The sequence below is a fragment of the Chelonoidis abingdonii genome, chromosome 4 (genome assembly GCF_003597395.2).
Source record: "Chelonoidis abingdonii isolate Lonesome George chromosome 4, CheloAbing_2.0, whole genome shotgun sequence".
Taxonomy (NCBI): Eukaryota; Metazoa; Chordata; order Testudines; family Testudinidae; genus Chelonoidis; species Chelonoidis abingdonii.
The window spans coordinates 143,681,831-143,705,442 of NC_133772.1; the positions used below are offsets into that span (position 1 = coordinate 143,681,831).

The following is a 23,612-nucleotide window of genomic DNA, read 5'->3' on the forward strand; positions in this document are numbered from 1 at the left end:
CTGAATCAAAAGTATGTTCATAAAAACTAAGAATGGTCGCACTGGGTCAGACCAATGGTCCTTCTAGCCCAGTATCCTGTCTTCAGACAGGTACCAGTGCCAGATACTTTGAGGGAATGAAAAGAACAGGGCATTTTTCAAGTGATCCATCACCTGTTGTCCAGTCCCTGCTTCTGGCAGTCAGAGATTTAGGGACACCCAGAACATGAGGTTACATCCCTGATCATCTTGGCTAATAGTCATTGATGGACCTATTCTCGAGGATCGTATGTAATCATTTTTTAACCCATTTATACTTTTGGCCTTTACAGTATCCCTGGCAACAAGTTCCACAGGATGACTGCACTGTGTGAAGTAATACTTCCTTTTGTTTGTTTTAAACCTGCTGCCTATTAATTTCATTGCCCTTCTTTGTACCTTTTCCAATTCTGGCATATCTTTTTTGAGATAGAGTGTCCAGAGCTGGACGCAGCATTCAAGGTCTTTGTGGATTTCTATTTTGGCATTATAATATTTTCTGTCTTATTATCTATCCCTTTCCTAGTGATTCCCATCATTCTGTTCTACTTTTTTGACTGCCACTCCACATTGAGCAGACGTTTTCAGAGAACTATCCATGATGACTCCAACATCTCTTTCGTTAGTGCTAACAGCTAATTTAGACCCCATCATTTTGTATGTACAGTTGGGATTATGTTTTCTAATGTGCATTGCTTTGCATTTATCAACATTGAATTTCATCTGCCATTTTGTTGCCCAGTCACGCAGTTTTGTGAGATCCTTTTGTAAATCTTCACAGTCTACTTGGGGGTCTAACTAAACTGAGTAATTTTGTAGCACCTGCAACCTTTGTCACCTTACCTTTACCACTTTTTCTTGGTCATTTATGAATATGTGGAACATTACTGGTCACAGTACAGATCCCTGGGGTTATTTAACTCTCTCCATTGTGAAAACAATCTATTTATTCCTTCTCTTTGTTTCCTGTCTTTTAACTAGTTAGTGATCTCTGAGAGGACCCTCCCTCCTATCTCATGACTGCTTACTTAAGAGCCTTTGGTGAGGGACCTGGTCAAAGGTTTCTGACAGTCCAAGTACATTATATTCACTGGAACACCCTTGTTGGTGCTTACTGGCCCCCTCAAAGAATTCCAATAGATTGGTGAGGCATGATTTCCCTTTAGAAAAGCCACTTCACTCTTTCCCAACGTACCATATTCACCCGTGTCTCTGATAATTCTGTTCTTTATTATAGTTTCAAGCAATTTGCCTGGTACTGAAATCAGGCTTACTGATCTGTAATAGCCAGGATTGCCTCTGGAGCTTTCTTTGAAAAAAATCAGTGTTACATTAGCTATCCACTAGTTATCTGGTACAGAGGTTGATTTAAGGGATAGATTACATATCATAGCTAGTAGTTTTGAAATTTCATACTTGAGTTCCCTCAGAACTCTTGGGTGAATACCAACTTGTCCTGGTGACTTATTACTGTTTAATTTACCAATTTACTAAAAACACCTCCTCTACTGACACATACATCTGGGACAGTTCCTCAGATCTGTCACCTAAAAAGAATGACACAGGTGTGGGAATCTCCCCTACATCCTCTGCAGTGAAGGCCAATGCAAAGAATTCATTTAGTTTCTCCATGATGGCCTTGTTTTTTCTTAAGTGCTGCTTTAGCACCTCAATTGTCCAGATGCCCTGATGTTTTTTCTGCAGGGCTTCCTCCTTCTGATATACTTCAAAAAATTGCTGTTAGTTTTTGTGTCTTTTTGTCCTGCCTAATTACACTTTTACCCTTGATATGCCAGGGTCTGTGCTCCTTTCCACTATCCTCAGTAGGATCTGAGATCCAATTTTTAAAGTATGTCTTTTTGTCTTTGTTTGCGTTTTGGTCCTCTTCCTGCCAAAAAGATATAGTTATGGCCCAAATTTTCAAGTAGGTTTGCACCTAAGCTTGTGTGCACTTCATCACACTCCCAAGGGGTGTGCAAATGCCCTGACACAGGGAAACCTAGGTTTGCAATGCACAAGGATGTGCAACTCTGACACATACACCTTGGGCTGGAAGGTGGGATTACACAGCTAAGTCAAAGGTGCACAAAAATTCAGTCACCCTTAAGTAAGAGACTGCTTGAAAACATGGAACTATAGAGCAATCCTATGCTCAAAGTTCATGGATGGATTGGATGGACAGAGGAATGATGACTGTCACAGCTAGCTGACAATGCTAAATTTAAACCATCTGTAGATCTTCAGCAGTTTGGCTGACCCTGCTCTGGAGCATGGAAATATCTCCAGTTAATGCATTACTTATGAATACATTTGGGCCAGAAGCACTGTGTACTCCAGAACCTCAAGAAGGTTTTATTATTATGGAGGAGACTTCCTGGATTGACTGGGCCACTGGTATCCTTTTATGGTTTTCCGGCCCCAAAAACCCTACCAAAGGTTGATAATTTGAGACTGTCTTGGAGCAGAGATTTGGATATACAACTATCTCCAACCCAATGGAGTACAAGTCTATCTAATGTTAAAAAACAACAACGACAGACCTGAGACTCTGGTTTATTCACCAAAACACACTTTTTCAAATATGCTGGCCCCCACATAGGCTAATGGTAATTGGCCTCATAAATGTTAACCGCTGTTGGAAATGTGACTCTATTGTGCTATATTAGCTCATATGTTTTAGCTCCAGGGTTAGCCCTCCCGGATCAAGAATTTTTTGTGGTGAGGTGGGTCAAAGGACCAATTTGATTTTGGATGCTAAGTTGGGACACTCCTTCTTAAGTTTCATTCTTGGATATATTCCTGATACCTGGAGATTACTTGGTAACAAGGCAGTGTGGTCCCAACATGCAGCTTTGGACACAAAAAAATTGATTCTGCAAAAATGGAAAAGCCGATCCCCACCAAATATTGATGCCTGGTTTGGTGATATGGTCAACCTTACAGCTAACACATGACTGACATTCTGCAGAAAGGGAATGCCCAACAAATTCAAAGCAATTTGGGCTGACTTTTTAGAGGTCTATGATTAACATAAACCCTGAAGAGTGAGATGTCATTGTTCCTCTCTTCCCTGTATCCTAACCCTCTTTATTTACTTTGTGTATTATGAATGTGGTATTTTGGTGCATTTGTTATATTTGGAAACATTAATACAAATTATAAATAAAAAATAATGTATAGGACTATAAGTCATGACCTAATATACATCTCATGCCCAGCGTCGACCCAGTCCTGTAAGCAGATCCATGTGGGCTCACCCATTTGCCCATGCAGACCCCCTTTGACTTCAGTGATATTCCATTGTGGCACCAGAACCTAGCTGCATGGATCCATTAGCAGGATCAGGCTCTATATTAGCTAAAATCCAAACTATAAACCATAAACAACAGACCATGCTGGCAGATATTTTTAAAAATCATTCACTGTAAAACTTTTGATTAAATCAAAGCTGGTTTTGAATTGCAGAACTGGGGAAAACAAAGATTAAAGGTTAAAAATTCCAACAATTTCCCAATTGTGTCTTTGCTCCTTCTTTAACCTACAGATGGAGGAACCAATCAGAAACATATCATGATTTAAACACAATAGCCCCAAAATGAGAATCTGGAGGCCAGCTATCAAACGGAAGGAAGGACCTTTTTATGACTGTTTTATAAACCCAATAAAATGTGTCTTGTATGGAAAACAACGATGATCCCTAAAATACAAGTAGGTTCCACTAGCATATTATGTTAACTTAGTGTAAGAATCTATAATTGCTTTATTTTTCTACTACACAGCTAATACCATCCCCAGCCTCAGCATTCAATTCTATTATATTGGCTACATTTTGATCTGGGGATTTCGGACACCTGAAGAGCGTTTTCATGTACTGTCACAATATTCCTGGAGAACACCTTGGCTCGTGAAGAGAAATATTTATTTTTTCAAATGAAATAATTCTGCAGTGTTGCATGGAATGAACAGAGACAATATAAGTTAGACAAAATAGAATGCTGCTTAATGGAGAGATTAGAAGCGAAGGAAACCTTTCCAATTTGATTCCTACCACAGAGGATAAAGTGCCAGCTTAAACTATGATTCAGTTTCACTCTGTGTGACCCAAGAACCTTCTGATGCCAGCTTGCAGTAGGCAGAGGGGAACATAGAGTTTACAGGGATCCCCTGGGTCATATAGATGCACGCTAAATTTACCAAAGGGTGGCACGTAAGGTCTCTATCAAAAGCCAGTAGCCCAGTGGTCATCATAATCATTCCAAAATGTCTGTATGGATAATGTTTAAGGAGTTATGTATCTATACTGGAAATTATGTTCTCAAAGCCTTGGAGATAAAGCAGGTGATCAGGAAGTGATGTGTCTTAAGCAGGTTCCCTTTCAAGCAGACGCTTATTCCCCGTCTGATCATGTGTGCACGGGGCATTGTATGTCTCACAATGGAGACCCGTTTGCATACTGAGCCTGACAGCAGTAGAAAAGTTGCAAAATCTACGAGACAGGATCTTTGCAGGAAGAAATCAACAGCAGGAAGGGATCTTGTTTATGAACAAAGACAACGGACTGTGAGAGTATAGCAAGGAACACCCTGGATCCTTCACATAGGAGACAGGCTGAGAGCGTATCTTGTACCATGGGCAAGGGATTACAGCCTGCCTAGTGCAAAAGTGCTGGCACGCAATACTTCATCAGACATAAGAGGCTCTCATTAATTAAGTCTAGGCTCTGGAACGTGTGTTTTGATTTTATTTCATATGTAACCGTTTGTTTCCAAAATGTCTACTTGCCATCACTGGAATCTCTGGGCTTTGTTAAATAAACTTCTGCTTGCTTTCCCTGTAAACATATTGAAGTGCTGTGTGTGAAGAGGAGTAGTGATGTGAGGGGTAACTGGTAAGCTGGGGTGCACTGCTTCTTTGGCAGCAGCAAATCTGTAAATACTGCAAGTGTCCAGCGGAGGAGGGGCCAGATATTCCAAGGAGATGCTCAGATGTTGGAGCGTGCCTATTGCTAGTCTAGAGAGAGAGGGCCCTGCTCACGCCTAGAGGGGAGGGCATGTGCTGCCTGTGGAGTTGGGGAGTATGTGTGGCTGGTGGAGATGGGGAGCCAACCCCTGGCAGGCACAGACAAGGCTCCCTCATGCTACGATGGGCAGGTGGTAGTGAGGGGCTCTCAGCCCTGCGTATTATAGAATCACAGTATATCAGGACCTCAGGAGGTTCTAGTCCCACCCCCTGCTCAAAGCAGGACCAACACCCAACTAAATCATCCACACCACAGTGCCTACAGCTAGGAAGCACGTACCAAAAGGGCTCTTTTTCTGGAAGCTGTTGGAATCCAACCTCCATGTTATATTTTAGTCATGACCCCTGCTGTCTAACTAGGCCGATTTGACTAATCCACACCAATACATTTTCAAATGAATCTATGGCACCAAGAAAGCTTTGTAGATTAAGATCATAACTTCCATCTATTTTTAATTAATCATATTAAAGCCAAAAATTAACTGAAGCACAGAATTTCAATATTTAAAACTGCTTCATTACCTATTTAACCCTTTCAAGTGCCCTAGAAATGTTTGATATCATTGTAGCAATCCAAGAGCCATGTAGATTTAGGGATATATATATTATGCATCTTCCCAAATGCTTTCAAAGGAACCGTGCCATTTTTTAAGGAACTCACACACATCTTGATGCATATTATTACATCTGAGTACCTTTATTAAAAAGGCAGCTTCCATGGCTCTGTAGATTAAGCAGTAAGTCATCCATATTACTATGACCTGTCAATTCATGTTTGACACAGAATAGAATTAACGCTGAACTATCTGAACCCTGTGTCTTTACAAGCAGGCTGAGCTGGCTGCAGGGTTAACATATTCAAGCAAGAACCCTTAACTAGCCAGAGCTGGGTCCAGACTGAACTGGGACACTAGACAGGCAGGCCTTGAGAAGGGAGACGCTTATGCGGGTGATAAGATGAAGCCATGGCTATTGTGTGGCTCTGCCGATAAAAGGAACTATTTTAAGTTGGTGAAAACGGAACAGAAAAAAGCAGACGTGAGACTGACTCCAAAGCAATGAACCTAAGCGGAAGTGGATCTGGGACACAGACAAGGGGCAGAGCATTGCAGCCACAAGGGGTCAATTCCCAGATGCATTGTGAGGGGTGGGGTGGTGTCTGCTAGGACAATGAACCGGGCGCATCAATGAAACTTGAGAAGTGCAGCAGTGCTGAGAGCCAGAGAAGGGGAAGGATCCTGAAGACCAAGGATCTTGTTCCGGCTCCTTAATTCCTAATCCTTAGCAGACCCTCCCCTACAAGCCAGTAGGGGATAAACACAGAATAACAGAGCTCGTCTCCTCTGTCTCCCCCACACACCTTCCTGACATACTCTCTGCCCCTCTCTGTGCCAAAAGGTGGGGACGGTGCAGTAGATGCAGGTCCCAGATCCCACACACCTGTGCCTATTCCGGCGTACTCACTGCTGGATATTAGTAGAGAGCTCCTGAGTGGCACAAGATCAGATCTCATTAGAAGATACAGCTCATAACACCCTGCAACCTTTAAGTGGTCGCATCCTGGAAAGTGCCTCTTGACTGACTGATCTAATTGGCACTCTTTCTGCTCCCTGCCCTTGGAAACGAAGATCCTTCCCTCCCAGGGGAAACGCACACTGACACTTAGGAATATACATCATGTAGGTGGATTGAAAGATGCACACAAATGATTTATAAGAGCACTGTGGGGCCTTTTGTGGGGCCCCATTTGATGTGAAGCCCAGTGGGCGTGGATTGACTGCAAGCCAGCACAGACTATGAGTCCTGCGTCTCCTAGGCTAATTGGCAAATTGCCGTTTTTCAGAGGCCTCTCTCGGTCAGGAGAACCCATCGAGTTTGCTGCAGAACAGTCGGGTTTGACTCTGCAGGCTGCAGCCCTTACTCACGTGAGGGGTCAAATGAATGTTGAGACAGTGCTTGTAATGGGACTGCTCAAATGAGAAAAATGCTGCTGAAAGGGTGCAAGGGCTGCGGAACAGCTGCCTTTAGGTTAAAGCCACAAGCATGCCGGCACCGCTGCCATATTCTGGGGAGTGTATTTAGAGCTATTTACCTGCACACACCTGCATTAGCCAAGAGCAGCACTGCCTATTTTCAGCACATGCCAAGCGCTATGACCCTAGAAACCCAACTGACCTTCTCACACCTTTTGCTCTCTGCTGTCCTCCCCACACCTCTCAGAGCTCTCTGTCCAGCCTGTATGGTGTTAGTTTGTCTTTACATTGTCAGTCTCGGGGGAGAAGGGGTGGGGGCGGCACTCACACTAATGGTGCTTAGGATTTTGTTCTAAGAGGCAGCCTGGTTGAGCGGGTAGTGTTCATACACTGCCCAGCTCAGTGGGTTTCTGAGCTTGGCTGGCTCCTTTCAGGCCTAGGTGCTATTCTACACAACCAAAACACAACACAACTGTTGCATGCCCCAAACTGAAGGAACCTATGAGTAGGAAGTAGCCCAGGGAAGCGAAATGGGACTTGCAGCAGGGAAGACCCTGCCAGTGTTGCTTCCCACAGGTCTCTGGGCTGGGATCCAGTGGAGAAAGAGGACCTGAGTCTCCCTATTACACCTTCTTAAGAGACAAGGCCCGGATGCAGGTGGAAAGCTGGAGATTCCTGTCTTATGATCAAGAACAGGCAACCCTATCGGGGAGAGGGGGAAGGGGCAGAAATCAGGTGTGCTAACCACTGGTCTGTCCAGCCCTCTGAGCCCCCATCACACTGCCACAAATTGTCTTCGCTATACCCAGCCCTCTCTCTAATCAGTAACAGCAATGTGATCTTTGGCAACAACTTTCTCCTCCAGTTTTGGTTACAGACTAGACTGATGGAGACTAGTGACGTTGTCTGTGTTGCTAAACACACAGGCTCTCTAATAATTTGCTGAGCTGACTTTCACTTGCCACCACTTTTATGCATGAGAATTGCTACATTTCCTTGTCACTTTACAGCCCCTTCTGACGGTTTCTCTTCTTTGATTACTCCTATTTAAATAGCTCCATGCTATAGACCAATAAAAGTCCAGAAAAGTGGAACAAATGTGCGTGCGGAAACTGAATCAAATGGACATAGAGTACACCAGATTCTGCTCTGTTACACTAGTATAAATCCAGAGAAACTCCTAACTGTAGGAAGTTACGTCAGTGTAAATGAAAGCAATTTTTGCCCAGTTGTCACATCTTTCATAGTTCTTAATAAACCACTAACTAGTTATTCTAATCCCATCTCTGATGGTAGCCGGCCCCAGATACTTCTGAACAAGGTGTGTGCCCCCACTAATGGACCCATTTTAACAAGCTCACAGAGGGGACTTTCTCTAACAGTGCTAAAATATACTACAGCAACAGTCATTTAAATAGCATCTCTGAGAACTCAGAGCAGGAGCAGGATTCCGCTGGTCTCACCTGATGAAGAAGCAACAACCACAATCTTGGCCACCACACTGGGGACTAAACTAGAGACCACTAGAGCAGAAAGCAGGAGTGTGTCTATAGCGTAAACTAAAGAGCCAAGCTCTGTATGTAGCTGGGGATGTAACCTATGGACCAGGCATAGCAATGGGGAATCAAAGTACATATTGACCATTGGGTTATATAGTTGCTGACTACCCTCTCCAGGCCTGATTCTGCTCCCACTCAAGCAGGGTTTATATGAGCGTGTCTCCTTAGATGTAAATGTAGTTACTCCTGATTTACACCTGAGCAGAATCAGGCCCTCGATCTTTGACATTATACCTACTTTTGCAACCATCAGAGATATACAAATAAGCTGGTCACACTTTGGAATCGAGACGTGACTATAGAAAAATGTGCAAATGTAAATAAAATGAGTAGTTCATCCTAGATGCAGAACTCTTATTAAATCTTCAACCGGCAGCTTCATTCATTCATTATCTGTTTTCAGTGCCCTTGCAGCACATATTATTAAAGCATAACCTCACTTAATCTAACTTGCAATCTTCAACATGTTTTGACACTTGCTAACCAACAAGTCTCCAGAAAACATCTACTTGAAGTTATTAATTATATACTCTTGACTTTGAACAGAGCTAACACAAGGTTTTTGCTGTTTGGCTTCCAGTTCACAAAACATTTCTTGCAAATTATCTAATCAACATTGATATAAAGCATGAAAGCTGGTCAAAAATTTGAAAACATTGTCCTGAGAGAAAGTTTGATATTTTGAAATTTATTTTGACTAGACTGTACCTCCCATGATGCATCATGCCAGTTCAACCAGAGGGGGGACTGCGATGCACATGGGAGATGTAGTCCAGATGGGAGTCCCAAGCATAGAGGACAACTGGGACATGAGGCACATGAACTGTAATTCCCATGTGGCAACTCAGGAGACACCGACTGATATCTAACTGACCCAACACAAAATGTTTCAATTTGACAAATCAAAATATTTTGATTCAGGTTAACCCAATCTGAAATTAAATATTTTGTTTCAATTTTCCCAACAGAAAATCAAAACACTGGCAAAATTCTTTTTTTTCTTTAAAAAAAAATCAATTTTGAAGAAAAAAAGCATTTTCTTTTGCCAAAACATGCTGATGGAAAATTCCTGACTAGCTCTACAGAGCATCTAGAGGGTTCTTATGAAATCTTCCACCCAAGATCTTTTTATAGGGCTCGACTGTGATCCTCTTACTCTTGTTGAATAATATCCAACTCTACAAATAGTCGCATTGACGCCATTGGGACTTTTCACGGGGTAATGTACCAATCATCCTGGTCCATAGCTATTTCTTTTAGACTTTAGATTAAGGGTAAATTTATAAATAGTTTATACAGGTTTAAAATTATTAGTAGTTATTTTAATAAATAATTAATTGACTGTAATAGAGTTCAACAGATCAATATATTGCTTATTACCATCTACAGCACCTTCTCTGGTTGTGTTTATAGCACATCTGTAACACATTTACATCTCTGAATCATTTATTATCCCTTCTAAACAATATATTAAGGATACTTTTATATAAAATGTGGCTATTTATTGTATTCTTTGAGGACACTAAATGCAACACTTTTCTATGCATATTTATCAAACTAGATAATAGAGAAATCCCCTAAAAGCTAGGGAAAGTCAGATCCTGATACAAATTCCACAGCTGTCGCCTGTCATGTAAAGAGATGAAACAAAATCCCTGATCCAAGCACATTCCAACCACAGGGCATATTGGATGAATATCAGAATGTTGTTGCTTCTGCCCATCACTTCTAGATAGATCATAGCTTAGGGTGGGTTTGTGCATTGGCCCATATTGTAAATTATAGCATAATTCTGTGCAGTCTGTACATTTGGAAGACACTGTACAAGTACCAGATCCACTGGGAGAGTATATAGTTTCACACAATACCTGTTTTATTGGAGAGTCTGAAAGACACCATCTTGTCAGGGATGTTGCACACGCTCCTCACTGAAGCAATGCAGCTGTAATTAGCATAGTCCTGAGGCCGAAGATTCTTTAGTTTCAATATCTTTGTTTCCCCCTGCACACATTAGAAAGGTAAATTAGGACGAGATTAAGCCACAGGGACAGGTGGATTATCATAGATTTCTGAGACAGACTGCCCGGGCCACAAGAATATTGTATTGGGATGGCTAATTAGGAGGAAGTGACAAGTTGGAACTGTCCAGAAAGAAAAGTTGATTTTAACCAACCCAGCTGCATACAAAAAGTGCTTTGTAAAAAACGCTTACAGGCATGACCTAAAAGGTTAACTCCCCCACATACACTTAAACAAATGAAAGAAAAATCTTGTTTTGGCAGCAGCTTTGAAGTCGCAATTGCTGCCTGGGTATCATTTCAGGTAATGCATCCTGAGCTAAAACCTGCATAATGAAAAATCATAAGCTACTGTAAACGGGTTCCTGTTGCTTTCTTTTGAAAACCGGCTTCCTAGAGATTTTATTTTTAGACAGCAGTTATGCAAATTATGGTGCAAAGATCTAAACAGAGTATTTAATAACAGAGCTCTTTTCAACAGGATCTAGAGAAAATTATAGCATCCAGGCAGGAAATTTTCATATAAAATACTATAAGAATTGGGCATAACAGAGAACCTGCCAACAGAAACATTTGAGAAAACAACCCTTAATGAAAAAAATTTACAAAATCTTATATCATTGATAGAAAAGACACAGGTGTTTATATTTCCCTGACAAAGTGATACCAAATGTCTTCAAGAAGCATTGCTAAATGCAAATACTCAATTTTAGATCAAATACAAAATAAAGACATCATGGGGATAAAAAACAGAAATGTGAAGCATGGCAGATTGGGGAAAAACAGTTACAACTGTAACATTTTGATGTTAAATCATTGTCAGTTAATAGTGCGCCACAGAAACAGAAATTAAATACAATAAAGTTGTATTAAAATGTGCATATGCAATTAGTGCTAGCATAGAAACAAACATTTTTTCAAGCTCAAGACTCCTCATGTTCAACAAATATCTAATCTGAGTTGATATCAGAGAAAGCAAGAGACTTTTGAGCGGTCGTGGATAGTTCACTGAAAACCTCCGCTCAATGTACAGCAGCAGTCAGAAAAGCTAACAGGGTGTTAGAACTATTAGGAAAGGGATAGAAAATAAGACAGAATAGATCATATTGCCTCTATATAAATCCACGGTGTGCCCACACCTCCTCGTGTCCAGTCCTGTTTGCCCCATCTCCAAAATAATATAGCGGAACTTGAAAAGGTTCACAGAAGGGCAGCAAAGAAGGTCAAGGGTAATGTGATACAGCATGGCCAGAGGGCAGCATGAGAGTGTTAGCAGGGGGCCTTATTCCCTGCCAAGGGAGGAAGGTTTGCTTTAAATTAACTAGAACACCTGTAGCTATTTAGAGCACCTGACTCCAATTAGAGCAGCTGACTTCAGTCATGTGATAAAAACCCCTGCTTCAGTCAGACAATGTGGGATTTGAAGGAGGAAGGTTTGATTGGAGCAGAGTGCAGGTTGGAGAAGAGAAGAGTTTGATAAGAGAGAAATAGAAAGTTTGGAGGAGTGCTGCGGTGGATTGTGAAGTCCAGAAGAAACCCTAGGTAAGGGGCACCAGGCTTTTGTAGAAGGGAGGCAAGAAGCCCTTCACAAGCTGAAGGGTAGGAAAGGGAAGTAACCCAGGGGAAGGAACCGCTAAGTCAAGTGGTTCACCACAACCCTCAGGGCCCCTGGGTTGGGACCTGGAGTAGAGGGCGGGCCCAGGTCCCTCCCTCTCCACTCCCCTCCTCCAAGGACACTAGTGGAGTAATTAAGAACCGGTTCAGAGGCAAGCAATAGCACCCTGAACCTACCCCAGAGAAGAGAAAGCGCGAGACCCAGCAGAACAATACCGGCAATTTGCCACAGTTAAGTAATGACTTCCCTACTCGGAGAGACTAAAAGGAGTAGGGCTGTTCAGCTTAGAAAAATAGCTGATTAAGGGGGATATGATAAAGGTCTATCAAATTATGAATAAGAGTGGAAGAAACGAGGAGTCACCCATGAAATCAATAGACAGCACATGTAATACAAACAAGAGAAAGTACTTTTTCACACAATGCACAACTAACCTGTGGAACTCATTCCCATGGGATGCTTCAATGGCCAAAAGTATAACTGGATTCAGAAAAGAATGTGGTACATTCATGGAGGAGAGATCCATCAATGGCTATTAGCCAAGATGATCAGGGATGCAACCCCAGGCTCAGGGCGACTATAAACTTCTGACTGCCAGAAGTTGGGAGGGGAAGACAGGCGAGATCTCTCCAAAGTAGCCCTGTTTTGTATATTCTCCCTCTGGTACTGGCCACTGTTAGAGATAGTCTACTGGAATAGATGGACCATTGATCTGACCATTACGGTATCAGGTCTTAAAATAAAAAAGATATAAAAGGACAAATCCTCTTTGACTTACTCAGGCAGAACTCCCACTAAAGCAAACTGAAGCTCTGAATAAAGCAGGCATGAAGTGGCCTACAAACTGAAAGAGACAAATACTGAAGAACTCTTTATTACAAGATTTCCACTCAGTTGTTAATAATATTACTGTCTGGTGTATAGTTTTATTGAGACAAAATGGTTGCACAAACATCAAGTGCACGCTTGATTAAATAGGGTTAAATAGGAAGGATTTCGATGGCTATATGGGCTGCATTAAAAAATACTGCATGTTATGAATAAGCAAAAAGAGATGAAAAGGAAATAAATGGTACACATGCCTCATTCAGGAAAGAGGTAGTCTTAAATGCAACCTTCGGTCCGAGTTCTGCAAACATAACGTAGCATGCTTTACTACAATCATGTGAGTAGTTCCGGTGAAGTTAAATGGGAAAGTTAAGCAGATGTTGCATAAGTGTTTGCAGGAAATGGGTTCAAACTAGACTGTTCAAATGCACACAGTAATACAACGGGAAATCTGTACCCCTTTTCAAAGAAGGATCAATATGGGTGACCAGAAAACAGTGGTGGAGATGCTGGAGAGTTATTAAATCTCTTTGGTCAAATTCAGAGACCAACGTAGTTCTGCATGAGACGGGAATGCAGGATTTCATACCTTACAATGTGCTCAGGTATCTCTTGGGGACATAGGGGCCAATCTAACTCTCATTTAAGTTGACATGAAGATGACTATGGAAGTCAATGGACTGTCAATCAGGCCCATAGATACTGTGAGTTAGTGAGTCTTGCAAGTTTAAGCCTTGGCTGTTAACTCTTTGATGCTGTGGACTAATATCACAATTGTAATGTGGTTTATGTTACGTCAATTTCTATGATTTGTTAAAAGTAATTTTAGCAGATTTGTGTAATTAGTGTAATTATGTCTAATTATATAATTAGTGTAAATACAGCAAATGTAATCTTATAATTGAACTGTGCAATTACAATATCTAATGATGATGATGATGAAGAAAATCCGTAGGGAAGAAATTGTGCAGCAAGTGTGCGGCTTTAAAAAATTCACTATCTGAACTGCTTTAATACATGTATGAATGACTGGGTTCCCACCCCCCACACACAGTTGCTAGACTAAGTAATCCTTGTTAACAACTGAATTGCAGAAATTCTGGTTTTAAAAATCTAGAGCTAAATTTGAGTGGCAGGATTCCTAAAATTCAGATAAGGCAATAATGTGGTTTATGTTTTACCTTCTTTTATTTAACAAAAATAGGAAGGTTAGTGGAAACAGGCATAAAATGGAGATACAAATAAAATATGCTGCTTCCTTCACCCCTCCTCTCTTTGGCAACAATACAAGAGAAAAGTGAAAATATTTCACTATTTGTTTTCCTTAAACTTCATTTGATTTGGACTGATAATCCAGCTTCAAAGCTATCAAGAAGAAAATGCCATCACAAATTCAAATCCCCTAAAGTTCTAAGTCAAGTCTCTCCTCCCTCTTCACATCAGCTCTCACTGTTTGCTACTGTATCATCAGCAGAACCAGTTATGCAGGTATATGCAGTAAACAAGTATGAGTCGAACTTTTAATTACATTTTGTCCCCTTGTATATCAAATCTCATATGCACACAGATAGATGTGCTAATTTAACCTGAGCACCAATAAATGCAGAAAGGTTATGGATAAGCTTTTGACAAGCAACATGACAATCTGATTTATTTACTAATCTAATACACACGCAGGTTTCACCCAGTGTTCCCAATAACCGAGGATCCGTGTTTTATTTAAAAAAGGAATCTAATTTAATGTGACGCTTTCTAGCCTTATAAGAACATATCTAACTAAAGAGATAATAGTAAACATTGCCATGTTGAGGTGTCATTAGTCAAGAAATCCCATCTCAGAGGAAGCCATTCAAAACCCTCCAATCCACACCTTGGTGTTCACTAGAAAACAGACCACAGAGTAGCTAAACTTGGTCCATAGATTATAAATTAAGAATAATCTCATTGCATTCAGAAGTCCAGGAAAGATACTCTACCAGTCTATTTCTCATCTTTGCAAGGGTCCAGTCTACACGTTTCTCTGCAGTATTGCAAGCTATGTTAGCAATACAAAGTATAATACACAGCAAAAATTACGGTGATCTCAAGTCAATAGCTCAGAATTAGTTAGAATTGTTCTGCTCTAACTCTGACTGAATGGGCAGATGTTTGTTTCTTTCCTTAGTGTTTTTTTTTAGATTTTCAAAACTCTCTCTCTCTCTTTTACACACATACACACACACACATTTTCAGTAGACTGGATCTCCTTCTCCCTCACTTTCATATTGGGGCTGATTTACAGTCTTCAGAAATACAAATGTGTTCAAAAATGTGATCTGATAAGCAGTTTTGGTGGCTAATACACCTGAGTTTATTAGCTGGAACACTTCTGAGTAACAGCACCTTTCTCTATTTTTCCAGTCAGTGTTTTAACAAAAATGGTTTCATTCCAAAATATGGACCCAAAAATTAAGTTCAAAGGGGTGAGAGTCCAGATATAAGAAAGAAAGTTGTTCCTTGAAAGGCTTTTCCGCCTGTAACTTTCTATACAGAGACACGGTACATTCATTATTTGGAGCACAGGTAGGAAATAACAGTATGATGAGGGACAAATCTTTAATTTGTGCACTTGAATGACTTCAAAGGAGCTACTTCAGTTTGCACTTGCAGAAGATCTTGCTACCTGTTCTTATCTTTTGACTTAAATTCCTTTTTAGAGAGTAGCCCAACAATCTCAAAATAGAAGGCGTTTTTCTCTAGGTTAAATGATGCTTACAAAAATAAAGGCACTCAGTAACTCCTCGGCATGTCATCATTACACAGCACACACACACACGAATCACACAGCACATGCAATCTTGTCCAATAGGCAGTTTAGAATTTCCACCCCCCTGTAAAACATTGTTTGGAGCTAGGACCCACAAAGGGGAGGAAAGGCAAGAGAGGAGGCTCCCAACTCCCACGGGAATTAGATAAGAGTGAGTTTTTAACTCCTCATAAATGAACCATGTTGGTTAAACCCCCTAAAATATGCAGTATAGCTATTTTATCAGCTTTGGTGCGGGGAAACAACAGATGTGAAGCCAGAAATGGAAAGAAGGGAACTGTTCTTTAAAGGGTCAATATACTGTGTACGTAAGGTTAAAAATATTATGAGGAAAAGAAAATACTGTACCTTGATTCCTACCTGGGTAAAGAAGGGTTCGTAGATTTCAACTCCTTTATCTGACCCTTGCAGTAATACCTCTTGGCCACGCCTCCAGCTGTACCGTACTGGTGGGTTGGAGTTAGCAACACACCTGAGAAACACTGTTCTCTCATAGTAAAACTGTTCTTTTGCTTCCCCGATGCTCTGGTGAACTGTCACTATCGGATCATCTAAATCTGGAAATGCATAAAAAAAAGCACAAAAACACACAACTCAGATAACAAAATCAGGGCTTACATAGATCCTAAGGTGCCTCCCACACAAAAGTAAGCAACCAAGACTGCACATCTTCTTGAAAAACAACAGGCAAGTATGAGAATGTTTGGGATCTGTTCTGAGAACAGTTACTACCCTAGGTATATAATCTTAGATTGTCAGTTATTCGGATCATCTTTCTGTTTTGCATTTGTACAGCACCGGGCATAATGGGGTCCCTTCCCACCACTGGGGCTCCTAGCTGTTACCACAAGAGAAATTACTTCAGAACCATTCATGATGTTAAGCGTGAATTAATGTTTCATTTAAACAGTTTCATTTCTTTTTCATTCTTAATCTCACTTAGATAAAACACTGTTGTTCAAACCATGGAAATAATTAGTCAAGCTGTTTTCATTTGCATCCTAAGAGAAGTTTGATGGTATTTGATGAGAATGTTTTATCTTTGCCTCTTATCGGATAATGTGAGAGTATCTGTGTTTCTTTAAAGTAATAAAATAGAACATTTTTAAGGCAGACGTCTCTTTAGCTAGTTAGATATGTATTAAGCTACAGACAAAAAGATCCATCCCAGGCTTTGGACAACCTTGACTCTCCCACTGCCTACTCTGTCCCCATATCTACTCTAGTGACACCATCAGAGGACCCAGCCACACCAGCCACACCATCAGGGGTCATTCACCTGCACGTCTACTACTGTGATATACGCCATCATGTGCCAGCAATGCCCCTCTGCCATGTACATTGGCCAAACTGGACAGTCTCTACGTAAAAGCATAAATGGACACAAATTAGACATGAGGAATGGTAACATACAAAAGCCAGTAGGAGAACACTTCAATCTCCCCGGACATTCAATAACAGATTTAAAGGTAGCCATACTTGAACAAAAAACTTCAGAAACAGACTGCAATGAGAAAATGAAGAACTAAAATTCATTTGCAAATTTAATGCCATTAAGTTAGGCGTGAACAGGAACTGGGAGTGGCTGGCTCACCACAAAAGCAACTTTCCCTCTCCTGAAATTGACACCTCCTCGTCAATTATTGGGAGTGGATCACATCCACCCTGACTGAATTGGCCCTGTCAGCACTGGTTCTCCACTTGTGAGCTAACTCCCTTCTCTCCATGCATCAGTATAACAATGCCTGTATCTGTAATTTTCACTCCATGCATCTGAAGAAGTGGGTTTTTTACCCACGAAAGCTTATGCCCAAATAAATCTGTTAGTCTTTAAGGCGCCACCAGACTCATAGCTCTTTCTGTGGCTACAGAGTAATGTGGCTACCCCTCTGATAACTAAAATATAGACTTCCTGCTCCTGCAGTATCAATTTAAGCATCCCTGGAGCCCACACCAGGGTTTGTTCCCATTCTGAGTCCACACTTCACAAATACTCCACTGCCTCTAAACATGAGAAAGGACAGTTAGCCCTTGGAGCATGACCTGTAAATCGAGTAACTTGGCATAGTTGCATGTTGAATCAGCAGGACCTCAAACTCAACAAAACCCGGTTTTAGCACAGACAGTGACAATCAATATGCCATCAATTGTTTGTTGCACTGTATACAAAAACCAGAGGTATTTCTCAGATCTTATCTGATCAGACTGGAGCAAACCAGGATGGAAGTGTTATCCCTGGGTTTGATTCTTCCTCTGATTCTTCTGATCAAATGAATGTGTGTTATGATACGGATGTACGAATCACTTATTATTTAGGCTTTGAGCGACGTTTAGAGCAATTGTACAAATACCAGTGGTCTTAAAATTTTAATAAAGAAATTTAGGGTAAAATTGTGTAGTGGGAAAACCCTCCATAAACAAGGATACCGATAAGCTTCCGACACTTGGCTATCTCCTATCAAAGGGGGAGACAATTCCTTTGCAGGTGGTGGTGTTTTACTGTCACATCTTGGTAAATTATCTAAAAAATAATGGCTAAATTGAAGAAAAACATTCAAATACCACCCTCCAGCCATCTTTACTAACTTATGTTGCACTAACTTATGTTTCCTGCAATGTTCCACTCACAATTAGTGGCAGATAGACATCTAGCTACTAAAACTTCTAACAACCAGTAAGAGGTTGCTTCTCCAAATTAAGCACTTAGGTTTGCAAAAGGGCAGGTGTAGACAGGTAAACCTAGGTGTGCTCCCAATCTGCATGTACATTCCCTGTAGCTGCGTACTCATATGGGGTGACTGCATACCCAACAGTGCCTGCTCATCCACACTCAGTCTGCATGCACACAGTGATTGCTTGTGTTAATTTGGCACACATTTTATTTGTTAGAAAAAGGTGTAGAAGTCCATGAAACACACATACTAAATTCTACGATATGCAGGATTTCTTCAGTTAATTCTGATTTTACCCACTCATCCACACAATTACATCCCCCGTCCTGCAAAGACTTATGCACCTGAGCAACTTCGCAAATGTGAGAAATCCCACTGAATCAGCTGGAACAACTCCAGGCCCCGATTCAACATGGTGCTAAAACACACGTCTAACTTTCAGCATGGTCCTTGTCCTATTGGAGTCAGTGGGAGTATACTCACATGCCTGAAGTTAGGCATATACTCCAGTACGTTGCTGAATCAGGTCCAGGAGAACACAGTTGCTCCATTGCATGTTTGCAGGATTGGGGCCTTTAAAGGTGTACATCTTGATTTGACTAGTAAGATCAGTGGCTGCGTGCACATTGCAGAAAACATCTCAATTAATATGAAACACATGTTCCATACATCTATCCGAGTAATACATACAATAATTCTTGGTAAGAGTGCATGGATTTTAAATAAATGCTACCTTAGTTCTATCCTGAAAAATATTGGATGTAGTATCACAGAAACAAATTATGAAACAGTTGTTTCAAATTAGGATGGTATTTTATAATGAGATGTTGTTTTTCTTTTAAAGGTTATTTTATAACAGAGTAACATTTGCAGAGGAGGGAGAGTGCTGAAATGTTATGTCCTCCATTCATTCAAAGGCAAATAAAATACGAAAAATAGTTTGCTTAAACTTCAAGGCCAAAACACCTGGTTGCCTACAGCCCCAGCAAAGTGCAGAACGTATCACACAGTAGTGGCTCTCCAGAGTCTTTGTTGATCAACAATACCGTTAACACAATACATGGAGTGGAAATTTGAAACTTGTCCTCTCACGGAACTTCTCCTCATTTACTCTTTTGAGGAAAGATGACCTTGTGGTTAAGGTACTGTGGATTCAATTCTGAGCTCTGCCATAGACTTCCAATATGAACTTGGGCAAGTCATTTAACCTCAGTGTATCTCTGATATCTATCTGTAAAATGGCAGTGATAACACTTCCTTCATCTCTCGACTAGTAGGATTGTCAACTCTTTAAGGGCAGGCACTCTCTTTTAGTGTGTGTTTGTACCTGCCTAGCACCATTGGGCCTTTATCTCCACTGGGTTTAAAATAATTATCATCCTGAATCTCAAAGAAGTCAAAGCTCAGGACTGCAACAGAGGGCAAGATCCCTGCCACAGCATTTTCATTATGTCCACTTAATGGAAAATTCTCACGGCAGAAAATGACTGATTGAGTCATTGGCAGTAGAAAATCTCTCCAGCTGCATAAGAGCAACAGAAGCAGCACGAATAGAAAAGACAAAATAATGCTGCGTTATTCTGCCCAGTAGTCAGGAGCTTTCACCGAGCATTCAGCTACACGTTCCATTAGTGTGCCGGGTCAGAGAAATGTCCTCTTGGATTATTATGTAAGACGGTATTTTGCACAGGCAATATAAAAAGTTAAACATATTTTGCAGCACTACCAGGCATTTGCTACAGGCTGTAACTACCCAGGAATGGCAACTGCCAAATTAGTTTCACTCAAGAAGGCCATTTTAAAGCTATCTGATCAAAATGGCATTCCTATACTGTAGTCAAGGCTCTCCTGAAGTTCTGATTTCAATGCATAGCTGAATCACCACCCATCTGTATTCAAAATCCCAAATGGACTTCTTTCTGTAATTGGTTAAAACTGTATGTGTGCATTTTTTTCTCTCCAACAGCACTTGAAGGAGCAAGCTGATCAACAGTCTGAGCTTGAAGTGATTGACTTTAGTTCCTTCAAGGCAATTAACTAGCAAAGGGGAAATGCAGAAGAAAATCTCTGGGGGGTCCTAGCACAATAGAAACAGATTCAGCACAAGGTGTATTTTCCTCCCTTTGCTTTGCAATAAGACTTGCATTTTTATTACAGAATTATGAAGAGTAAGGTGATTAATCAGTTATAAAATGAAACTGAAGTCATCGGGTGATGTTTTAAGTTAAAAAGTCTATTAATCCCCCAAAATAATCCGAATTCTGTTTTCCACAGAGATTGATGCTGCCATTAGGTCCAATTTTACAGTCTTTAAACTTTGAATTGAACCAAATGACAGTGAAAATCCAGATGGTGCACACATGCTAAATACTGTATGGGAAATATTCCCTCCAGAAAGCCTGAAACTCTTGCTCAAGCAGAAATCTAAGCAAAAACTGTGAAACAAATTTAGAACAAACATGTCATGACCTGCAAGGCAATGATGTGAGCTGGCACAACAGGAATCAGCATTGTACAATGATGCACCTTGCTAATGTCCAATGTTTAGAAATGCTTGGAGAAATCTTATCATAGAAAATCAGGTTGAAAGGGACCTCACAAGATCATCTAAGTCCAGCTGCCTGCTCAAAGCAGGACAAATCCCCACACACAGTTTTTTTGATTAACACCCAAGTTCCCTAAATGGTTCCCTCAAGGATTGAACTCACAGCCCTGGGTTTAACAGGCCAATGTTCTAAACCACTGAGCCAACAATTCAATACAATACAAAAAGACAACTACTTTGATTAACAGCCCATCTAAGTTCTCTGGCACACTAAAGCTGCAAGTAGGAATAAATAAATAAAGCCATATGTAACAAACTGGAAAACATTTATATTGAATGATAAAGTGTTAAAAGCTGATACGAGAAAATAAAGCCATCGGGGGGAAATAATCCAGTCTTGGCAGGGCTAAGGACAATAAGGAGTTTTTAAGTTTATTGGGAACAAAATGAAATCATAGCAACGGTTTAGGCCCATTATTAGATGGAGGTGGTAAAAGTATAAATAATGATACATGAAAGGCAGAAATGTTCAATAAATACTTTTGTTCTGAAATTGGAAATAAGCAGGATTGATGTACTCATATCACATGAGATGATGAAGCACTTTCCTGTTGACTAGTAATTAAAGAAGTAGCTAAACAACATCTACTATGGTTAAATATTTTCAAATCCTCAGACTTGGATAATTTGCATCCAAGAGTCCTAAAAGAGCTGCCAAAGGAGATCTCTTGCCCATTCATTTTTAATAAAGCTTGGAATACTGGAAAAGTGTTAATGTCACGTCAATATTCAAAAAGACCTGAGTAACTATGGCCTGGTTTGCCTGACATCCATCCCAAGCAAAATAATAGAAAAGCTGACATGGGAGTTAATTGATGAAGAATTAAAGGCTAAAAATACCAGTGGTACCAGTTCATATGGTTTTATGTAAAATACGTCTTGTCAAACAAATGATTTAATTCTTTGATGAGATTACAAATTTGGTTGATAACGATAACTGTACAGATGTCATTCACAGACTTTTAAAAGGCATTTGACTCAGTACTACATGACATTCTGATTACAAAATCAGCACCACACAATATAAATAAAGTGCAAATTCAATCGATTAAGAACTGTGTATAACTGCCAGATCTCAAAAATAGTTGTCAGCGGGTAACTGCAAGGGTGCAGGCTCACTCCTGCAGCACCTCCTGCTGGTTGTGATCTGCCTTACCACTGGCCCCCACATCCCTCCAGGGCCCAGGCCCCTGTTATCTGGGGCATTGCCTCCGGCAATAACCCCCCAGTCTTAGGGTCTCCCTTCCCTGGTGAACCCCCAACCACTATCCCCATCTCGCCTCAGTATACGACTACTGCCAGTCACCGTCTAGCCACCGCGCCCTGGGGCAGACTGCAGTATCAGCCACTTATCACTGGCAAGGGTGGGTTGGACTTGATCCTTTTGCCTACCCCTGGGCTGCCCCCTGCAAGCCCCAGTACCTATGAGCCCAATGCTAGGCCGCAGCCTGGGGCTTTCCAGGCTGGAGCTCCCCAGCTCCTCTGCCTTTCCCCAGCCCTGCTCCACTCAGATACCCTGTCTCTATCTCCCTGCAGCCAGGCCCATCTCCCTCTACAGCCAGAGAAAGAGACTGCTTGCTTGAGCTCCTGGCTCAAGCCTTTATATGGCCAGCTGGGCCCTGCTCAGGGCGTGGCCCCAGCTGAGCCTGCTTCCCACTCAGCCTGGGCTGTTCTCTTAGCCCTCCAGCCCTCTGCCAGGGCTGGTTTTAACCCTGTCAGGGCTGGAGCCGGTAACCACCCCACTACAGTAACCATCATCAACTGTGGGTGTTTCTAGAGAGGTTTTTCAGGAATTTGTGTCAGCCCCAATGCTAGTTAACATTTTCATCAATGATCTGGAAGCAAGTATAAAATCACTGCTGATAAAATGTGCACAAAGATTGTTGTAGTAGTAAATAACAATGAGAACAGTCACAAAGAGTGATCTGGACTACTTAGTAAACTGGGCTCATTCAAACCACTGCGCTTTAGTACAGCCAAATGCAAAAATATAGCATCTCTCGAACAAGGAATGCATGTGTCCATTACCAGATAGGTAAGCGGTTAATGGTCTCTTTTACTGTAAAGGAGTTAGAAGTTCAGTGAACCTGCTGACACCGTGACCAGCGGAAACCAATATGGGACAAGATACTCAATCTGGTGGAGGGCAAGTCTTATGTGCTTGTCCTTTGTTCTCCGTCTTAGGATTAAGAACAGACATGCAACCAGATTTCCCAACTTACTGGGGAAACAGACATCTCAGGTCCAGAAGTAAGTAATAATAAAGCGATTAGATTTGTTTGTTATCTTATTTGCAAATGTGTATTTCTGGGAAGGATATTTCACTTCTGGTTTGCTGTAACTTATACTTAGGCTGGGAGAGGGAGTCCTCTGGTCTAGGTGAAGCTGAGACCCTGTAAACATTTCCCATCTTGATTTTACAGAGATAATTTACTTTTTCTTTCTTATTAAAAGCTTTTCTTTTAAGACCTGATTGATTTTTTATTCTGTGTAAGACCC

The 23,612-nt window shown here is 41.1% G+C and overlaps 1 protein-coding gene across 2 annotated transcripts in view; it reads right to left on the reverse strand.

The window, feature by feature from the left end:
* The window catches only part of MDGA2 (MAM domain containing glycosylphosphatidylinositol anchor 2), a 691,110-nt gene that overhangs the window by 315,579 nt on the left and 351,919 nt on the right, over positions 1-23,612 (reverse strand). The window contains exons 4-5 of one of the 2 annotated variants that reach the window (XM_075065736.1): positions 16,197-16,393; positions 10,438-10,570 (exon numbers count right to left, since the gene is read on the reverse strand). In XM_075065736.1, coding sequence (XP_074921837.1) covers positions 10,438-10,570; positions 16,197-16,393 — 330 coding nt within the window. Of the gene's footprint in view, positions 1-10,437; positions 10,571-16,184; positions 16,394-23,612 lie in introns of both variants that reach the window. The other variant, XM_075065735.1, reaches the window with a different exon arrangement.